This window comes from Pelodiscus sinensis, chromosome 2, assembly GCF_049634645.1.
Source record: "Pelodiscus sinensis isolate JC-2024 chromosome 2, ASM4963464v1, whole genome shotgun sequence".
In the NCBI taxonomy this organism is placed as follows: Eukaryota; Metazoa; Chordata; order Testudines; family Trionychidae; genus Pelodiscus; species Pelodiscus sinensis.
In genome coordinates, this window is record NC_134712.1 from 254,976,684 (window position 1) to 254,997,016 (window position 20,333).

A 20,333-nucleotide genomic window follows, 5' to 3' on the forward strand; every position below is an offset into this window, starting at 1 on the left:
GGGGGGGAGGTACTTTGGGGTGAGCAGTCAGAAGAGAAGTGGGAACCCTTAGAATCATAGAACACTAGGACTGGAAGGGACCTTGAGAGGTCATCGAATCCAGTCCCCTGCCCTCACGGCAGGACCCAATACTATCTAGACCATCCCTGACAGGTGCCTGTCTAATCTGCTCTTAAATATCTCCCGTGATGGAGATTCCACAACCTCCCTGGGCAATTTATTCCAGTGTTTCACCACCCTGACAGTTAGGAAGTTTTTCCTAATGTCCAACCTCAACCTCCCTTGCTGCAATTTAAGCCCATTGCTTCTTGTCCTATCCTCAGAGGCCAAGGAGAATAATTTTTCTCCTTCCTCCTTGTAACATCCTTTTAGGTCCTTGAAAACCGCTATCATGTCCCCTCTCGGTCTTCTCTTTTCTAATAATGACTTTCTGCCACCCTAAATGTCCATGTTATTTCAGACCAAGCATTTGATTTAATTGCTAAGGCTATAATGGGAGCAAGGACAAAGAACAAAACAAGTGGCCTAATTAAGAAAGGACCAAGGGAGAAACATTCATCATGCCCTGATAGTAACTTCCACGTGGTATGATAACAGTCACTCAAGAGTAGGAGATTGCAAAGACTGAAGGGATCACTGGCTACTATACTGTGTACACTGGCTCTAAGTTATGTGCTGTGTGGTTGATTGGTTGGTTGGTTGGTTGGTGTTTTTCAATGGGGATAGACTTGCATATGGAGAACCAACTGTTTGAATGATCCCATTATACTGGAAACTTACTATTCTTTTTGAAAAGAATGTGCAAGAAGACCAGGAGTCTTTCTATGGGACTGAGCCTTTCAGAGTTTTAGATGGCTAGCAGCAGTGTGGTTGCTTTCAGCACAGAAAGGACATTGACTAGGCAGCCGAGATGGGAAATCAGGAAGCGAAGGTCACGCATCTTCCACAACAAGCAAGGACGTGAAGGAGAGAGATCCCCAGTCAATTAGAGACGCATAGTGGGCCAAATCTTTAGGTGGTGTAAATGAGCATGTCCATCCATGTCCATCCACGTCAATGTCCAACCATGTCAATCCAAAGTCCATTGATGTCAGGGGGGGTTGCCCATTTATACCAACAAAGAGATGGGAAAGACCTGACAAGCCTTCTAGTCTATCTCAGGTTGGCATTTGACCCAGTCGAGTGGTAAATGGTGCAGGCAGCAGGACTTCTATCATTTCCCTCAGCAGATCGTTCCACAGTCTCTCCTACTAAGACATGCCTCAAGATATCCAGCCTAACTAACCCTTTGCCCCCACTTGCATCCTAGTATTCCTACCACTCCCCCAGCCAGTTCTCTCTAAAAATACCCCTTCCGTCTGAACCCAGCTGACAATGTCCTGTCTCCCCAGGCTTCCTTCTTTTCCTCACTTCCTCTCTTTTCTCTCCACATCTTCAGGTCCAAGCTGAAATAAAGAAGTCATGGAGCAGGTGGACTTTAGCCCTTGACTTTAAAAGGAAAGCACGAAGCGGGAGCACAACCTACAGTTATGGACCCATGGTTTCGCATACCAGCATCACTAATGTAACCACCAGAGGGGCACTAGCCCTACATCTCAATACGAGACTTGTACCAGGTGCCCTCAATGGACACCGAAATTTGCCAGGCTATGTCAAAAATGGCTCCATTTCCGAAAATTCTGTGCCTTCTTCTGGGCCAGAGCAGTACAACAAAGAAGAGGAGTACCTAAATGGCTCTGGACTTTACGATGGAGACAGGCCCACGGTACTTATTGAAGAAGAAAGAGAGACCGTGATGTAAACAAAGAAGATGTTTCCCAGATAGAGCATTTAAATGGGCACAAGAATGCCAGGCCTCACATTGGATGCCAAGGGTTTTCAGATAGTTTCTCTGTGCTGTGGAGCAAGAGAACAACTTATATGGGAAAAGCGGACCACAGATGTGGCCGGCTGCTGATCACACACATTTACTCAGTGGTCTGGTCTCCAAGGTGTTAATGAAGGCAGTCTATTGCAGACCTGTGGGTCTTGTGACCTGTTGAACAATGGGAATATTCAGAGTTTACAAGGGGATGTACACATCTGTAGTTTCACCTCTCGGAGAATGTCCCCAGCACAAAGATGCGGGGAATTCAACCCAGTGAAGCAAGACTGTCTGGTGAGGAATGTGACCCGCCATTTTCTTCTACTGGTGCAAGCTGCCCCGGGGCATTGCCATCACGGCTTGGTTAGGTTTTGGCTTTCTCATTCATTTTACAGAAATCTAGCCACCCGGCAGTCACTCGGGCCAAAGCTGAGTGCCAGGGGCCATATGTGACAGTCCAAGAACACAGCCCAGATAGCTCTGGTGTTTTATGGTTTTGCCCCTTTGTTATAAAATCCAACACTCGGGGGTCATTCTGTGCCCGTTCCCTCGAGAACGATCTTATTTCTCATTCCTTGATGATGCAGCATGCTTTGGTGGTAAATGACTCACAGCTGCTAGATGCAAGTGCATAATGGGCTCCCCGTTCTTCTACCAGAGCCCAAAGAACAAAAGAGAAGCCAGTACAATCCCAGGATTAAAATGCAAGTATCAGAATGTAGCTTGTCTAACCTTAGCAAGAGGCCCACTCCGTCCACTTTTAAGAGGGTCGAGATGGAAAGGAAAGTTTGCAGATGCCTTGGCGTGTGTGTCTGTGTGTATGCATAAAGTCAACTCAAACCTTTCTTTCTTTCTTTCTTTCTTTCTTTCTTTCTTTCTTTCTTTCTTTCTTTCTTTCTTTCTTTCTTTCTTTCTTTCTTTCTCAGGAAAATTGTTTTGCTTTTAATATCTTTAAATCATTTTTCATTCTCACCTCTGTATTTCCTGCTTCCCATTGGGTCTGGACAGGCCAAACTATCCGGTGAGGGACTGTTAGCCCTGGTCTACACTAGGGCATTATTTCAAAATAACCTCTCTTAGGTTGAATTTATAAGCAGAGTGTTCACACTACCAAGCTCGTTATTTCGAAACAACGGCCGCTTATTTCGAAATCCGCACTCCTGCTTTCCTCGGACAGAGCCAAGGTATTTGGATAGTTTGGAATTCCAGACTTCTGGGTGTATGGCTGAGCTTGCCAATTTTTTTTGTGGTTTAACCATCAATGATACACTCGTGTGCATGCAGGCACACACACACACACGGCAAGCCAGATGCTCAGCTGGTAGAAATGGCTGTGTGCAATTGTAGCTCCATGGAAGTTATTGAAATGACCTATTGAGATTAAGTGTCTGGGCATCACAGTGATTGGCCAAAAAGGGAAAACGGTAAGACAGAGTCTGCATGAAAGGCCCAAAAAGAGATCGGGAAAATATTTTCACCGTCTACCATTTCCCTTGCTGGTGGAGTCGGTTGTTGTCCTACGGTCACCAGGCTGTTCCTGTTCCAGCATGGTTGTACTTTCATCTGACATGCCAGCTAAGCAGCAGTAAAATGTAGGGGTTAGATCTTCGGCTGCTGAAAATTGGCCTTGCCTCACTCAAGCCATTTCACACCAGCTGAGTGAATCACCTTATAGCTTTGTTGATGACTTTGCATGATTTAGAGCCACGAGAGGACAATGAAAGCTGTCATTCCAATGTGTGTATCCTCATGGCCTCCCTGGGGGAAATCTGGCTGAGACAGATGCCATTCCTTCTTGGGTTCCCAGTGGTCCTGGGCGAGCTATGATTTCAAAGCCTCCATCCTGCCCATAATAATACATTTGGGAAGTGCTTCCAGTATGATGAATCATTTTGAGCCCCTATAGGTATCGCCGGGCTACAGTCAAAACACAGTCAGAAAGAGGTGTCATGGCAGAACGCAAAGACCTCGTGGAGACCCACCAATTCGCTTCTCTGATAGTCAGCTCTTTGTTCCGCTCTTTCACAGAGGCGCTAGTGGAGTTTGCTGGCTGGTGACTCAGAGATAGATCTGGGCCCCCAGAGCTGTGCTAATGAACCCACTGTTCTTCTCAGGCCATACGGGCCTTTCATACCCAAAGCTCCAGTGTTGATGGAATCGGATAGGACTTTAGGAAGAACCGTGGGTAGCTTGACTCCCCCTTAAGTGTCCTGTACCTGCCTTTGAACCACCTCTCAGGTTAAGGCCTGATCCAAAGCCCAACCAAGTCCTTGGAAAGATGCTTGACTTAGATGGGCTTCAGATCAGAACCTGGGATAGGGAATGTGATGCCCCAGAAAGTGCCCCCTCTGTGTCTCTGAAGGAACCGCACCCCCCATTTCAGGTATAAATAAGGCAAATCTCGGAAGGTGACGATATTTATTTTTGACGTTTCTTTTTGTTTTGTGTGGTGAGAAGAAGTCCAAGTATTCTTAGCAATTTACCACCGAGAGGCAGCTATTGAAATATCAGGTCTCCCAAGGGTGACTCAGTTTGGTTTTGGGGTTGGGGTTTTTTTTTATAATACTATGCAGAAATTAAGTAATCTCGCAAGGAAAAATGGACTGAGTGAAAGTCTAGCACTGAGAGCAAGCCAGTGAAATCTGGGTCAGTGTGAAGTGCTTACTGCTTGCATCTTCGACATAGATGCTGGCATAGTTTCTGGAGGGAATTGGAGGAAACGGAAATTATTGTCAGTCCGCCCATCAGCACGTGTACACTTGAGTTACTTAGCATCTCATTCAGTCAAGTTGTCGACGTGTGATCCCCAATCAAGAGAGGGATGCATTCAGTGTGCTGGCTCTGATTTTCCAGCCCTTGCATGGACCCTTTCCATCTGCCCCCCTCCAGTTCCCAAGGGACACATGTTTTGCTTAAAACCTACCAAGTGCTCCACTGGTGACTGAATCACTCAAAGAAAGAAATTACTTAGCAACGCTTCCTGCCTGGTGATTCGTTATTCACTCGTGTTGGCTGAAAACAGCTTGAGATTCATAATGTGTTTGGAAATCAGTTAGTAAAGTTCAAGGAATTATCAAGAGCCATGAAATTAATTTATTTGTAAAGATGACATGTATAATAAATAAATGTAAATTTGTCACTGGATTCAATGACGAGAACTTGCTGTCAATTGCTCTAAACATGGCCAAAAATTACATTGAAAGTGGAGATGGGGAGGGAAATTTATTCTTGATCATTTCCAATGCAAATTGTATGTACTGATAAGTAATTTGTTTTTCCTTTGAGTATTCATATGCATGAAAAGAATTGCATGTACGAGTTAAGAACATAAAAATGCAATTTGTCTCGTTTAAAGGCAAATCTTACTATACTGTTATTGAATCCTATTCGAATCCTACCTGTGCCGAAAGCAAGAGCTACAGAGAACTGATGGCAGGGTATATAGGGCTTGAAACAATGATGAATGAAATCAGTGGAAGGTACGCTTTGGAGGAGGCCGACAGTACCTTGCAAAGCCTCCAAAACTGGAAGTTGTGATTCACTTTGGAGAGATCACATTTGGACTATGGGCTAAATTCATCTTTGGTGCATGACTCCAATGAGGATGTGAATGTGAATCCATCCAAACTGGGTTGATAATCTGGTGGAAAGGCTTGTTATTCTCTGGCACTTCTGGTGGCCACAACTAACACTGGAAGAACATTCTTCTTTGTTGGGTCACTGTTTCTAGTTCAGGTCAGATACTGGCTGCTGGGGGGGGAATACCTAATAGCTTCAGAACCACAGCAAGAAAAATAAGTTTCAATTCTCGGAAGGTTCTAAGTGGGGACAACTGTCCTCCTTTTTATCGGAGCTAGCTTGCACTCCTCCTCGATGTTTGTTCCGTGATGTCTTATTTGTCAGCTTAGCCATGCTGAAAAATGGTTGGCCAGTTTGAGCCCCATTCAGGGTTCTCATCAATCTTGTGTCCCGGTTTTGCTCTTCTGTTTCCTCCTTCTCTCTTCCATTACATTAAAAGCCATGCAATCTATGCTCCCCGGTTTAATCTACCTCTTCAATGAAAAACAGAGATGTTGCTCATCTCCTTCGTGTGATTCTTGAGAGGCAGAAGTTGAGTTCTATCTGGGAAATCCTATAACATCCTACTCTCTGTGTGGGTTTGTAGACCATACACTTGTTTCCTCTTTGTTCCTGAGAAACAGTGTCTTTTCCCCCCACAATTCCTCCATTTTATCTCTGCTCATCTTCCTGGAGTTCTTACTTTTTTCAGAGCCAACTCTTGTGAACTTTCCACAGTCCATCATTTGGGTCAATTTTTGACAGTGTCGATGGACATTAGACTTTCAAAATCTTGGCAACAATTTTAGAGTTTAAAAAAATGGGGAAAAATGTGATGACATTTTAGAAAAAAACATAGTCTCTTGTTTTTGACTGGCTATCGATGTGACTGAAATCATTTAAAATTTCGATATTTCAAAAATGAAGGGGGAAAATGCTTTCACGGGTTCTTTTAACCAGATGTAACTTTTGAGAGCTTTCCTCACATTCACTAATTAACGCTTTATGCCATGAATCAATCAGTAGCTTCTGTCAGTACGACTCAAGGAGTGCATGTCTATACTAACAGAAGGCACTCTGGAGGTTGATCTTCTGGCGTTTGATTTAGCAGGTCTAGTATAGACCCTTAAATCGAATGCTGAGGGCAGCTCCCATCAGTGTCCGGTACTCCTCCTTTTGCACGGTGTAAGGGAAGCTCATGGGAGCACCCGTCAGCCTCCCATGGTATGGACACCACAAAGGCTCAGCTTAAAGTAAGCCGACTCCAGCTATGCATTTTGTGTAGCTAGCGTTGTGTACCTTAATCCGACCTTCCTGGTCTAATGTAGACCAGACCTGAGAGTAAATGGATCCATCTGGCCCTTACTTGGCCAAAACTCGCATTCAGAACAACAGAAGTTTCTCCTAAGAAAGCAGTGTGTGAAAACAGAGCAAGTGTAACACTGACAGGCAGAACCAAACCTAGGACCTTTGTGCATGAGCTAAAAAAAGCCAACTGCTGCTCCGCTAAGGCTGTAGAGCTCCCCAAGTCTTTCTTTAAGTGGACTCAGTGCCGCTACATGGGGCAGTGAACTACACCCAGTAGGAGAATGGGGTTACACCAGCACTGTATGAGTCAGCCCTTAGAGAGTCTGTTGAAGTAATATGTGAAGTTGCCCTGTGGGCCACTCTGTCCTCTAGTGGGGGGAGTTTTCAGGAGCAGCACATCTGCCTGTGCCTGCCGTGTGTTCAGCAGAAGCCTTTGCTCTGGAAGGAAAGGGTGTGAGGCATATTCCCAATGCTCACGCCCTAGGTATTTCAGGTGGGTTGCTGTTGTGACGTCTGTACGTTCTGGCACTGCTCAGAGAACTTAATTCTGTGCCACCTCTTTTTGTCCATGGGCTAAATCAAGGTTCCCTCCATCAAGTTGCTGGCTCTAGTGCATTATTTGAAGATCATGTTTTCATTCATTTGGCATCTACTTCAGGGTGGGCTGATCATAGAATCCTAGAACTGGAAGGAACCTCAAGAGGTCATCGAGTGCAGTCCCCTGCCCTCCCGGCAGGACCAAGTACCATCTAGATCATCCCTGATAGGTGTCTATCCAACCTGCTCTTAATTATCTCCAGTGATGAAGACTCTATAACCTCCCTAGGCAATTTATCGCAGTGTTTAACCACCCTGGCTATGTCTACACTACAATGATCTATCGGAAAAAGGTACGCAAATTGCACTCCACAGTTTGCGTACCTTTTTCCGATAGTTTTTTCAGAAGAGGCTTTCCGAAATTTGGCCCATCTACACTGGGCCAAATTTTGGAAAAGCCTCCTCTTTTGGAAGAGCCCTTCTTCCTCATGGGAGGAGGAAGACAGGGCTTCTGAAAGAGCATGTCTGCTCTTCCACACAAAAAAGCGGACATGGTGGAGTTTTTCTGGGATACTTCCGGTATCCTGGAAAAACCCTGTAGTATAGAAATAGCCCCTTACAGCCAGGAAGTTTTTCCTAATATCCGACCTAAACCACCCTTGCTGCAATTTAAGCCCATTGATTCTTGTCCAGAGGCCAAGGAGAACAACTTTTCTTCCTCATCCTTGTAACACCCTTTTAGATATTTGAAAACCACTGTCATGTCTCCTCAGTCTCTACTTTTCTAAACTAAACAAGCCCAATTCTTTCAGTCTTCCCTCATAGCTCATATTTTCTAGACCTTTATTTTTGTTGCTCTTCTCTGGACCTTCTCCAATTTCTCCACATCTTTCTTGGAATGTGGTGCCCAGAACCGGACACAATACTCCAATTGAGGCCTAATCAGCACAGAGTAGAGTGGAAGAATGATGGTGCCCTGGAATTAGATACCAGGAACCCTTAGGAGGGAGAGTAGATAGATTATTTGGAGCCATTATTCTGAACGTTGTGTCATCTCTGATCCCAGCTAGTGTAAATGAGAATATGACCTCAGAAATACATAACAGGTGTGGGGGGAGGTATCCTCTTCAGGAGAGGGAATAAAGCAGGATTAAGCAAAATTAACATTATTAAAGATTATTTTCCCTGAACTGCCGATTCTCTAAGCAAACAGAGAAGCATGACCCTCTCTTCCCCATCTCCTGTTCTGACTCTTGTGCTTTTGAGCTCTGATGGAAGCAAATGAAAATCAGAGCAGTCTCTTCCAGCTCAAAATACTTTCCAGGGCACCAGAAGGCATCGCCATCTGTCTCCTAAACTTCAAGTCCTCTGTAAATGCAGGTGCCATGTTCCCATCTGCAACCTGTAATTGCCCAGCAGGTGGGTAAAACATTTTGTATGATGTTGTCTTAGATCTTCATCGTGCCAGCAAACTGCACATGCTGGGTGAGAGAGACAGCATTGTGTCCAAAGGCGTGTCTTGGACTCTAGACATTCCTAGACGAGCCTTCTGCTGGAATGCGATTGCCATTTGACTTTAATTTGGCCGGTAATTGTGAGGGGCTCTGATGTTGTACAGAGTAAGTCGAGGACACACACAAAATCCCCATCCTGATGCCACACTTGCAAAGCTTCTAATGCATCTCTGCACACAGAGGAGGGTTTGTAGCCTGTTCCTGTAGGCCATGTCTGCACTACGCAGAAGATTGACGCTGCCGCGCTCAATCTTCCAGAGTTCGATTTAGTGGGTCTAGTGAAGACCCACTAAATTTAACTCAGAGGGTGCCCACATTGGCACCAGTTCTCCTGTTCTTCACGAGGAGTAAGGGAAGCCAATGGGACCATTTGCTCCCATCGACCTCCTGTTGTGTGCCCGGTACAGAAACGAGATTTAAGATACATCGACGCCAGCTACGTAATGAACGTCGCTGTAGTTGCATATCTTAAGTCGACCTCCCACTCCAGTATAGACCAGGCCCTAGGGTGTCTTGAAATGAGAAATGCAATTAATTACCAAGGTGCTGGGTTTGCAAAAGACCCACAGGAATATATAATGTCCTGTAGGAATGCCATGGCCTTTTGGTTTGCCTGGAAAACACAATGGTTTGTAACTAGCATGAATAAAAGGAGAGACTATGTCCATCCCTCTTTAGCAATCTGGATTGTGTGGCAACTTTCTTGAAATTAAAAGGTTGGACCTATTGGCCTGCTAATAGGGTTGGCCTAAAAGAACATCCTCTTCCCAAAACAGCAAATCCTGCCTTCTTTATAAAAGTTCATGGGCTCATGCCCATGCCGTGCAGACACACTTTCTGACCTCCTTAGACCTCAAAATGCATTTTGGCTAGTGGGCAGAGGTGTTAGGTAAGACTTCGGCATGGTTAAGTTGTTACAAACCCATGTGAAAGAACACGAGAGACTAAAACATAGATCCTTTCTACCAGTTCTGGTGAGGGACACACAAGCTTGGCTTTGACTTGGCTTCATTGACAAGAGAAACAGAGCTTGGGGTTGGCTTCTTATTGTTTCCCTTGATGGACATTTGCTTAAAGGCTTGGGAGGCACGTCTGGTCTTGATGGATCCATAGTGTCTACGTCGAAAATGCCAAAACGGTCACTTAGAACCATTTTGGACGGAGACACTTGCCCATTAAGAATTTGACCCAACTCCATTTCATAGGAGTAACTTCTGGGATGCCAGCATCTCATTCGAATTTCGATCCCAATTTGCTTAGACACAATAACCTTGCGACAACAGTCTGAGACATTGGTAATGGTTTGCAATTGACCCTCATTCCCAAATTAATTAACTTTACAACCATCTATTGGTTGGAAGCCAATGATATCAAAGGGGCTTCTTAATCAAGTGGCCTTGTTCAGAAAATACTGCCAAATACCTTCGCTAGCTAGTTTTCTGGCTAGGACGCTGCAGTTACCGATTCAGCTGGCCAAGAGATATTAAGAGGTTAGTTTTTCGTGCAGGAATATTTTTTAATCTGGACTCGGTTTCATGCTTTGGCCAGCAGCCCGTTCTACAGCTTTAATACAAAGCCAACCCAGAGTCTCTGAAAGGAGACATGATGGGCTTAATTCAGCACAGCAGCATTCCAATTTCCCGTCAATTTCTGTGGCGTTGCATCCGTGAAAAAATGAAGTCGAGCTGTGCCAAATCAGTCTGTCATTTTTGGAAGGGTGCGTTTATTAGGTGAACGCTGTTCTCGGGAACAGATGTAATTAAACACTTATTTCCACTGAGCCAGGTTGATACGTAAGTAGATATTTATTTCGCCAGGTTATTTTCAGTGCCATTGCTATTGTGATTTCTACGTGATGCTTGGCCATCCCATCTTTCTTGAGCTGAAGGAAGTTCTCCACAGTGGATGGACTAAAAGTAATAAACGGAGGCAATTGGCCATTCATAGTTGGCTGCCGGGGCCAAACAGTTAGAAAAGAGGGCCTACCTCTGATCTCCCTCAATCACTGTTGTATACCGAAACAAAATACAGGACTATGTAGCACTTTAAAGACTAACAAGATGGTTTATTAGATGATGAGCTTTCGTGGGCCAGACCCACTTCCTCAGATCAAATAGTGGAAGAAAATAGTCACAACCATATATACCAAAGGATACAATTAAAAAAATGAACACATATGAAAATTGTATCCTTTGGTATATATGGTTGTGACTATTTTCTTCCACTATTTGATCTGAGGAAGTGGGCCTGGCCCACGAAAGCTCATCATCTAATAAACCATCTTGTTAGTCTTTAAAGTGCTACATAGTCCTGTATTTTGTTTCAGCTACCCTAGACTAAAACGGCTACATTTCTATCACTGTTGTATACCAGGAGTAATTCCACTGAGGACATGGAATTACACAAGTAAAACACCATGTAAAACAGATCAGAATCAAGCCCTCTGTTGGAAGCTCATATAAAATCCTGTTTCCTGCTGCTAATCCAATGCCTCTACCTGTAAAAATTCTGGGCAGATGATTAGAGATTGACTTAGCCATTTTACAATTTCTAGTTACTAAAGCTATCAGTGCTCTGTTTTAACTGGGTCAGCTAACGTTTGGAGTTTTTAATAAGAAACAATGCCAGCCTCTGTAGGTTAAGTTCTTGAATTTCTCTTGACGCGAAAGCCATTGCTTCTAAGAACATAGCGGAACAAATTTTGCCCCGTTAATCATACAGTCCCGTTTAAGGAGGTTGCATGAGGTTAGACATCAGCTCCCAATCTGACTCTGGCACAAAGAAACATGAGCAGGTGAAAATGCAGCAATGCGTAAAATTTACACAAGAGTCCACTTCGGTGAACAGAATCAGCGACCAGAGAAGCATCTAAGTCCGGCACCAGTTGTGGAAAATGTCCCTACACAACACTTCTGGAAAGTGCCTAATCCCAAACCTGGGCTGAAATGCTGTTTTGCATAGAGACGGAGAGTACCACGAGGGAGTTCTGTTCTGAACAGGGACCTCATTGGGAGATCAAATAGCTTCTTGGACTATTTCTGTTCTTCTTTCTCTTCTTCCCCCACGTGGCCAGAGATCGCTTTTTGCAACCTCCCGTTCTGTCCTCCGGCACAGATCAAAAAGCTCTACCCCCCTTTTGAGCTGCGGGGACTACTCAACCCCTCCACCTCTCTAGAACTGTTGGGGTCAGTCATTTGAAGCCAGACTTTTAGCTGGCTGCTCTCGGGGTGACGCCATTGACGTCCATTTCAGAGGAACATCTGGCCCCCCTGAATTCAACAGGGCAAGGTGTCACGCTCGGCGTGCCCATGAACACCCCGCCCTCCTCTGCTTTCGCATACTAATTGGTGCAAGCTGTGAAGTAGCCCAGAACGCAGAGCGGTAGGGCAAGACAAGGTAGAAGGTCCAGCCTCCTGTGTCTGAAACGGGGCAGAACTTCATCCAGGCCAGATGTCTAGTTGAGGCATTCAGGGGCAGGGAGGAGACAGGTGATTCTGGCCAGCCGGACGGGAGAGCATCGGGAGGAAAGAGATTGGGCGAAATGGTTTGGCTCCTGTCACCTGGTTTCCTGTAGGAGTCGGCCCACCTTCTCTGAACAGAAGCCAAACAACGACTGTTCGGCAGAGCTGCAAAGCTTGGACTCCCTTGTCAAAATGTCCGTGCGCACCTAAAACAGAGAGGGAAACAACGACATGGCTGAGGAACCCCCTTGTATGTAAACGGAACCACGAGCAGAGGGCGGGCCTGCTTCTAAACAACGGGCCGGATTTTACGTGCCAGAATTTGTCTGTGCCCTTTTCTGGTTATGTGTTACTGAGGGGGTCTCTGAGAAAACCCCCCGACCCCTACTGGGGATAGAGGGCGGTTCTTAAGACACCGCTTCAGCACCAAATGAGCAATGTTTCAGGTGCCAGGACACAGGGACTGGGGAGCCAAGGAGGGGCATGTGGTGCGATACAAGTCATCTGATGGCTTAGTTCTCCCAGAGAGGGTTCTACTCAAGGGAAAGAAAAACACCCCTGGACAAATCCGCCATGGGTATAACTCTGGCCCCCTTGGCGTGGGGCGTACCCAGTGCTTTTTTTGTGATGGTACTGCCCGATACGCGGTACCGGCCCCTCCAGACGCAGTACCGGCACCTCCAGTCAGAGTTCAACAACTTTTCCCCTGGGCTACATCTAGATTGGCATGATTTTCCGCAAATGCTTTTAACGGAAAAGTTTTCCGTTAAAAGCATTTGCGGAAAACAGCGTCTAGATTGACACGGACACATTTCCGCAAAAGCACTTTTTGTAGAAAAGCGTCCGTGGCCAATCTAGACGCGTTTTTCCACAAAAAAGCCCCGATCGCCATTTTCGCCATTGGGGCTTTTTTGCGCAAAACAAATCAGAGCTGTCTACACTGGCCCTTTTGTGCAAAAGCTTTGCGCAAAAGGGACTTTTGCCCGAACGGGAGCAGCATAGTATTTCCGCAAGAAGCACTGATTTCAGACAGTAGGAAGTCAGTGTTCTTGTGGAAATTCAAGCCACCAGTGTAGACAGCTGGCAAGTTTTTCCAGAAAAGCAGCTGCTTTTGTGGAAAAACTTGCCAGTCTAGACACAGCCCTGGAGTACCGGCACCTTTTACAAAAAAAAGCACAAGACGTACCAGTTTAGGCCGCCTGAGGTTCAGAGCCCCTGGCCACAGGCCCACATGAGAAGCTACAACAGGAAGGCAGGTGTCTGGGCTGAAAATGTAGCCCCAGTCTGCAGAATCCCCATGCCCTTTGCTTGTCTTTCTGGGTGAAACGGATGGGAAAGGATTTCCCTGCTGCTAAATCCCATTGCTACTTCTAAGCATGCTAAGTCAACAGTGTGGGGTGGCCGCTGGCAACCAGCTATGGGCACAGGAGAGAAGATCCTGGCTTCCATAAGCCTGCAGTGTCCTCCTCTCGAAATGCCAGCTCCTTTTTCTGATGAGAGAAGGAAGGAAAGGGGTGGGCGTCAGCCAAGAGGCCCTTGCATTGTGTGTTGGTTTTCACATCCCATTTCCCATCAGAGGGGAAAAAAACAAAGGACAAAACTGTGATTTATTTCTATGTACTATTGGGAGACGGCTTTGTGATGTCTTCAGTAATGCATATGGTTTACATTCCTCCGCCTTTCCTTTTCTGTATGGACCAAAATAACGGAAGGAAAAATGAAAAACAACACAGGTGTATGTAAAAAAAAGGGAATTAAAATAAAAATAAATCTTTATTGATGTGGTGAACGTCTCAGGGTCTTCATTTGTGTGCCTCTCGCTGGAGATAAACCCGTTTGACACTTGGGCTGTGTCTACACTGGCATGAATTTCCAGAACTGCTTAAAACGGAATACTATTCCGTTTTCAGTTTTTCTGGAAAAGGAGCGTCTACATTGGCAGGCTGCTTTTCTGGAAAAGTCCTTTTTCCGGAAAAGCGTCTGTGGCCAATGTAGACGCGCTTTTCCAGAAAAGAGCCCTGATCACCATTTCCGCGATTGGGGCTTTTTTCCGGAAAAGACTACTGGGCTGTCTACACTGGCCCTTTTCCGGAACAGTGTTCCGGAATAAGGACTTATGCCCGAGTGGGAGCAGAATAGTTTTTCCGGAATAGCGGCTGATTTTGTACAGTAGAGCGTCGTTGCTTTTCCGGAAATTCAAGGGCCAGTGTAGACAGCTCGCAGCTTATTCCGGAAAAGCGGCTGATTTTCCGGAATAAGTGGCCCAGTGTAGACACAGCCTTGTATTTTGCAGCCCCTACTACGCATAAGAACGGACAGACTAGGTCAGCGCAAAGAGCCATCTAGCCCAGTGTCCTGTCTGCCGACAGTGGCCAATGCCAGGTACCCTAGAGGGAGTGAACAGAACAGGGAATTATCAAATCATCCTTCCCCTTTATCCCATCCCCAGCAGCTAAGTATACCTCCCTGCTATCCTGGCTAAAAGCCATTGATGGACCTGTCTTCCATTAGCTTAAATGTTCATGCAGAACCTCCCCCTGATGCAAATCCACGTAGTTCTATTGACTCCAATGGGCTAGAGCCGCTTTCTGTCTCTGCACACGCCAAGACATTCCATACGCTGCACTGTTGAGGTTTGTGCAGAAACAAAGTGTTGCTGGGCAAAACCGTTCCCTTCCCCCACTGTTTGATGATACACCATGGCTGTGTCTAGACTGGCAAGTTTTTCCGGAAAATCAGCAGCTTTTCTGGAAAAACTTGCCAGCTGTCTACACTGGCCACTTGAATTTCCAGAAAAGCACTGACGATCTCATGTAAAATCATCAGAGCTTTTCCGGAAAAACTATGCTGCTCCCGTTCGGGCAAAAGTCTGTTTTCTGCAAAAAAGCCCCAATCATGAAAATGGCGATCGGGGCTTTTTTGTGGAAAACCACGTCTAGATTGGCCACGGACGCTTTTCCGCAAAAAGTGCTTTTGCGGAAAAGCATTCTGCCAATCTAGACGCGCTTTTCCGAAAATGCTTTTAACGGAAAACTTTTCCGTTTTCCGTTAAAAGCATTTTCGGAAATTCGTGCCAGTGTAGACATAGCCCATGCGTGTTGGTTGGCTGTAACACTCCTCCCCAGAAGTGGCTGTATTTCAGTGATGTTTTTCAGATGATACTTGATAGGCTGATGGCCGGAGAACATTTCTGAAGTCTTTAGTCAGGCAAATAGAATGTTAGGAATCATTAAGAAAGGGATAGAGAATAAGACAGAGTATAGCTTATTGCCTCTCTATAAAACCATGGTACAATCCACATCTTGAATACTGCGAACAGATGTGGCCTTCTCATCTCAAAAAAGATATCTAGGCATTGGAAAAGGATCAGAAAAGGGCAACTAAAGTGATGAGGGGTTTGGAATGGGTCCCATATGAAGGGAGATTAAAAAGACTAGGACTTTTCATCTTAGAAAAGAGGAGTCTAAGGGGGGATATGATAGAGGTCTATAAAATCATAACTGGTGTGGAAAAAGTGAATAAGGAAAAGTTATTTACATATTCCCACAATATAAGAACTAAATGAAATGAATAGGCAATAGGTTTAAAACAAACAGAAGGACGTTTTTCTTCACTCAGAACACAGTCAACCTGTGGAACTCCTTGCCAGAGGATGTGGTGAAGGATAGAATTTTAACAGGATTCAAAAAAGAGCTAGATAGATTCATGGAGGTTAGATCCATCAATGGCTATTAGCCAGTGTAGGCAGGAATGGTGTCCCTAGCCTCTTTTTCTCTGGAGGTGGGTGACAGGGGAGGGATCACATGATGATTACCTGTTGTGTTCCCTCCCTCTGGGGCACCTGGCACTGCCCAATGTCAGCAGACAGGACTCTGGACTAGATGGACTTATGGTCTGACCCAGTCTGTCTGTTCTTCTGTTTAGTCAGACGACACTGCCATTGACTTCAGTGGGAGCCCTGGCTTTGCTGAAAATCCGCCCAATTATAGACAGATTTGCATGGAATGGTTGCAAAAGTGCTGAACTCCTGCATCTCCTTCCCAACAGAAGGGGAACAGGACATTTATGACCAAGGACATTTGGGCAAACCCTTGCTGCAAAGCTCCCCAGACTTTTCAGTGTCCACACTGAAGTGAGAAAGGACCTCATGCCATTTCTTCGTTGCCCGACGGATGAATTTTCGGAAGCTCTGGGGAGAAGATAGACATCTGTCAGGAAGGATCTAGACTGTGCTTCGTCCTGATGGGAGGGCAGGGGGCTGGACTTGATCTCTCAAGGTCCCTTCCAGTTCTAGTGTTCTATGATTCTATAAGATCAACTACTATATAGACCAGTGGGCTGACCCAATATGGTAACTTCAATAGAAGCATGAGAGAACATGCTACAGCGATCCCAGAGGAGAGCTACCTTTGGACAGTAGATTTCCATTCTTGCAAGCACCTTTAGGCTGTGTCTAGACTGGCCAGTTTTTCCAGAAAATCAGCCGCTTTTCCGGAAAAACTTGCCAGCTGTCTACACTGGCCGCTTGAATTTCCGCAAAACCACTGACTTCCTACTGTAAGAAATCAGTGCTTTTTGTGGAAATACTATGCTCCTGTTCGGACAAAAGTCCCTTTTGCGCAAAACTTTTGCGCAAAAGGGCCAGTGTAGACAGCTGAGATTTTTTTTCCGCAAAAAAACCCCGATCGCGAAAATGGCAATCAGGGCTTTTTTGCACAACAGTGCGGAAAAGCATCCATGCCAATCTAGACACTCTTTTCCGCAAATGCTTTTAACAGAAAACTTGTCCATTAAAAGCATTTGCGGAAAATCATCCAAGTCTAGACGTAGCCTTAGAGTTCCATCAGAAGAGGGAGCTGGTTTACACCGCCATGAGAAAACTAACTTGTACCTGTATATAAAAGTGAACCCCAAAGAGTTGTCTTTGTCTAGCCGAGGGGGCAATACTGGATCCATAGAATTGACTGAGCTAGTCCATTGTCATGGGGTACATAAGTGTAATGGCTCAGTGGTGAGTCTGTTTGCCGACAGCCCCTACTGTACCTCACTTGGCAATAAACTTGGGCTGGTGCCTTTGATCCTTATCTGATGTTATGATCTCTGAGGGCTGTCTCAGAGTCTGTCATGTTGACTCAATGCACATGGTTAACACGTGAGACTGGGGAGCACACGTACGCACGCAACTGAAAGTTTGTCCTCATTGACGAGGCAGCAGACCTGTCGGGGACTCATTGGGAATGCCTGACTGAAGGCAACAGGGCCCAGCATGGAATTTAGGACCATAAAGGTGCGTCTACACAGCAAAGATAATTCAGAATAACGGCCGTTGCAACCATCTACACAGCCGTCCCGTTATTTCGAAGTAACTATGCGAGCATCTACACAGCCGTCCCGTTATTTCGAAGTAACTATGCGAGCATCTACACAGCCGTTCCGTTATTTCGAAGTAACTATGCGAGCGTCTACACAGCCGTTCCGCTATTTTGAAGTAACTATGCGAGCATCTACACAGCCGTTCCGTTATTTTGAAGTAACTATGCGAGCATCTACACAGCCGTTCCACTATTTCAAAATAAGACGTGTGTAGATGCTCCACTGCTGCAATTTCAAAATAGCCTCTCCCCTGGGCCATTCTAAGTTATTCCTCCTGGGGTTCTAGATCGAGATAGCACGTCTACATTAGGAAAGTCAGCCTCGGACTCATTTTGAGGCTTCCCTGCAGTGTAGACACATTATTTCAAAATAAGCTATTTTGAAATCACTATTCCAGAATAGCTTATTCCGAAATAACTGTGCAGTGTAGACATAAGAACATAAGAACGGCCGTACTGGGTCAGACCAAAGGTCCATCCAGCCCAGTATCCTGTCTGCCGACAGTGGCCAGCACCAGGTGCCCCAGAGGGGGTGGACCGAAGACAATGATCAAGCGATTTGTCTCCTGCCATCCCTCTCCAGCCTCTGACAAACAGAGGCCAGGGACACCATTTTATCCCCTGGCTAATAGCCTTTTATGGACCTAACCTTCATGAAATTATCTAGCTTCTCTTTAAACTCTGTTATAGTCCTAGCCTTCACAGCCTCCTCTGGCAAGGAGTTCCACAGGTTGACTCTGCGCTGTGTGAAGAAGAACTTTCTTTTATTAGTTTTAAACCTGCTGCCCATTAAACGTAGCCTCAGTGCCTGTGAGGATTGGGAGTGGAGTAATTTCCATTCATGGAGGTTGCCCCACCATCTCTCAAGTTCCAGGCCCTGCATTCCCACTGGCTAAAGTAATGGCTGGTGGAAACGGACAAAACCGAGGAGACGTGACGCTGCAGCAATCGACTGAAACAAGGGGAAACCTTCCTTCCTGAGCCACTGGGCTCCCTTCCATCCCTCAGTGCCTCTTGCTTCTGTTCTTCTCCTAATGTGGCCACGGGGGCTATTTTGAAAGCGGCACGCCGACCACTCGATCGGCGTATGCTATCAGTATCCTCTAGGACTTGTCTTTCCATTCAGAGCTATGCCAGGCCCTCAGCAAGCCGGGTGTGAACAAAGCAGAGCTGCGTCTCTGGAATGCTCCAGAAGCTTAGCGAAAAATATCGCCCTCGAGACGAGCGAATGCTCTTCTGTGTGAGTAATACCCACAAACGCAGTCGAATCCAACTGATGGGAGGGGTGGGGAATGCCCTACTTCGCAGACCTTTGTCCCAATTACCAGAATTCCTGACCAACAAGAGGTGTCTATCTGAGACACACAATATTGTGCCTGCCTTCCTGCTTGGCTAGGCTTCATTATGATGTGGGTCTGGCCTCAAATGATTATATTCGAGTTATGGAAATTTCCAGAGACCCCTCCACTAAGATTAGGGCCCTGTTGTGCAAGCGACTGTACAAGCACATAGTAAAAGGCAGTATCTACCCTGGCCTGCTCTACACTAGGGCTATATTTCGAAATAACCCCCCTTAGATCGAATTAATAAGCAGAACGTCCACACGACCTAGCCAGTTACTTCAAAACAACGGGCTGCTTCTTTTGAAAGCTATGCTCCTGCTTTTTATCAGGAGTAATGCTCATTCTGAAATTATTTCAACATTTTAAAACTAATAAAAGAAAGTTCTTCTTCACACAGCGCATAGTCAACCTGTGGAACTCCTTGCCAGAGGAGGCTGTGAAGGCTAGGACTATAATAGAGTTTAAAGAGAAGCTAGATAATTTCATGGAGGGTAGGTCCATAAAAGGCTATTAGCCAGGGGGTAGGAATGGTGTCCCTGGCTTCTGTTTGTCAGAGGCTGGAGATGGATGGCACGAGACAAATCGCTTGATCATTGTCTTCGGTCTGGCGCTGGCCACTGTTGGCAGACAGGCTACTGGGCTAGATGGACCTTTGGTCTGACCTGGTACGGCCATTCTTATGTTCTTATGAAATAGCGGTCATGTGGCTGTGCCAGTGCTGTTATTTCAAAATAACGACTCTGCAGCGTCATTCGAAGTAATGACTCCCCAGGGCTTCTTGGGGCTCTATGTCGAAGAAGCGGGTCCACATGAACAGAGCTGGCCTTGGACTCACTTCGAGGCTTCCCTGTAGTCCGCTGTCGTTATTTCAGGAGTTAAGTCGATTTCGGTTGTTTCGAAATAGTTCCCTACTGCAGACAGGCCCCTGCTGGAGAGCGGACAAGCTAAATAAAGAGGATTTCCAGATTCCTGCCGCCAATGAAGCCGAGAGGAAATTGCTCTACAGGTCACCATAGCAACAACATTCTGCGCCGGCCGGTGCGCCTCCTCTACTTAGGACTCCAGCGGGGTCTGAGAGAGATGCTAAGGCGGGTGTGTTGAGGGCTGAGGCTCCGGGGATGTGGGGCCTAATGGGCGGGGGACCAAGCTGGAGAGGGGGTGCTTGAAAGAGGAAGAGGAGAGTCAGGTTGAGGGGGGGAGCCCGGTTTTTTTCTGAGTCCAGGAGGTGGCTTCCCTAGACCAGGCCACCACAGGCTGGGACAGGGTGGGATGAGTCCCTGGGCTGCAGGCGTGAAGAGAGCATCTTAGCCCTCGGCTGGGAGGGCAGGGTTACGAAATGAGCTGGGCCTCTGAGAACAGCACAGGCCTGTGCCGTC

At 46.1% G+C, this 20,333-nt stretch overlaps 1 protein-coding gene across 3 annotated transcripts in view; it reads left to right on the top strand.

Moving 5' to 3' along the window:
* PTH1R (parathyroid hormone 1 receptor) overlaps positions 1–14,027 on the top strand; it is a 192,785-nt gene extending 178,758 nt beyond the window's left edge. For all 3 annotated transcript variants that reach the window (XM_014576872.2, XM_075922977.1, XM_075922976.1), the window contains one exon: positions 1,439–14,027. In XM_014576872.2, coding sequence (XP_014432358.1) covers positions 1,439–1,801 — 363 coding nt within the window. In that variant the 3' untranslated portion in view covers positions 1,802–14,027. The remainder of the gene's footprint in view (positions 1–1,438) is intronic.
* The last annotated feature ends 6,306 nt before the right edge of the window (positions 14,028–20,333 follow it).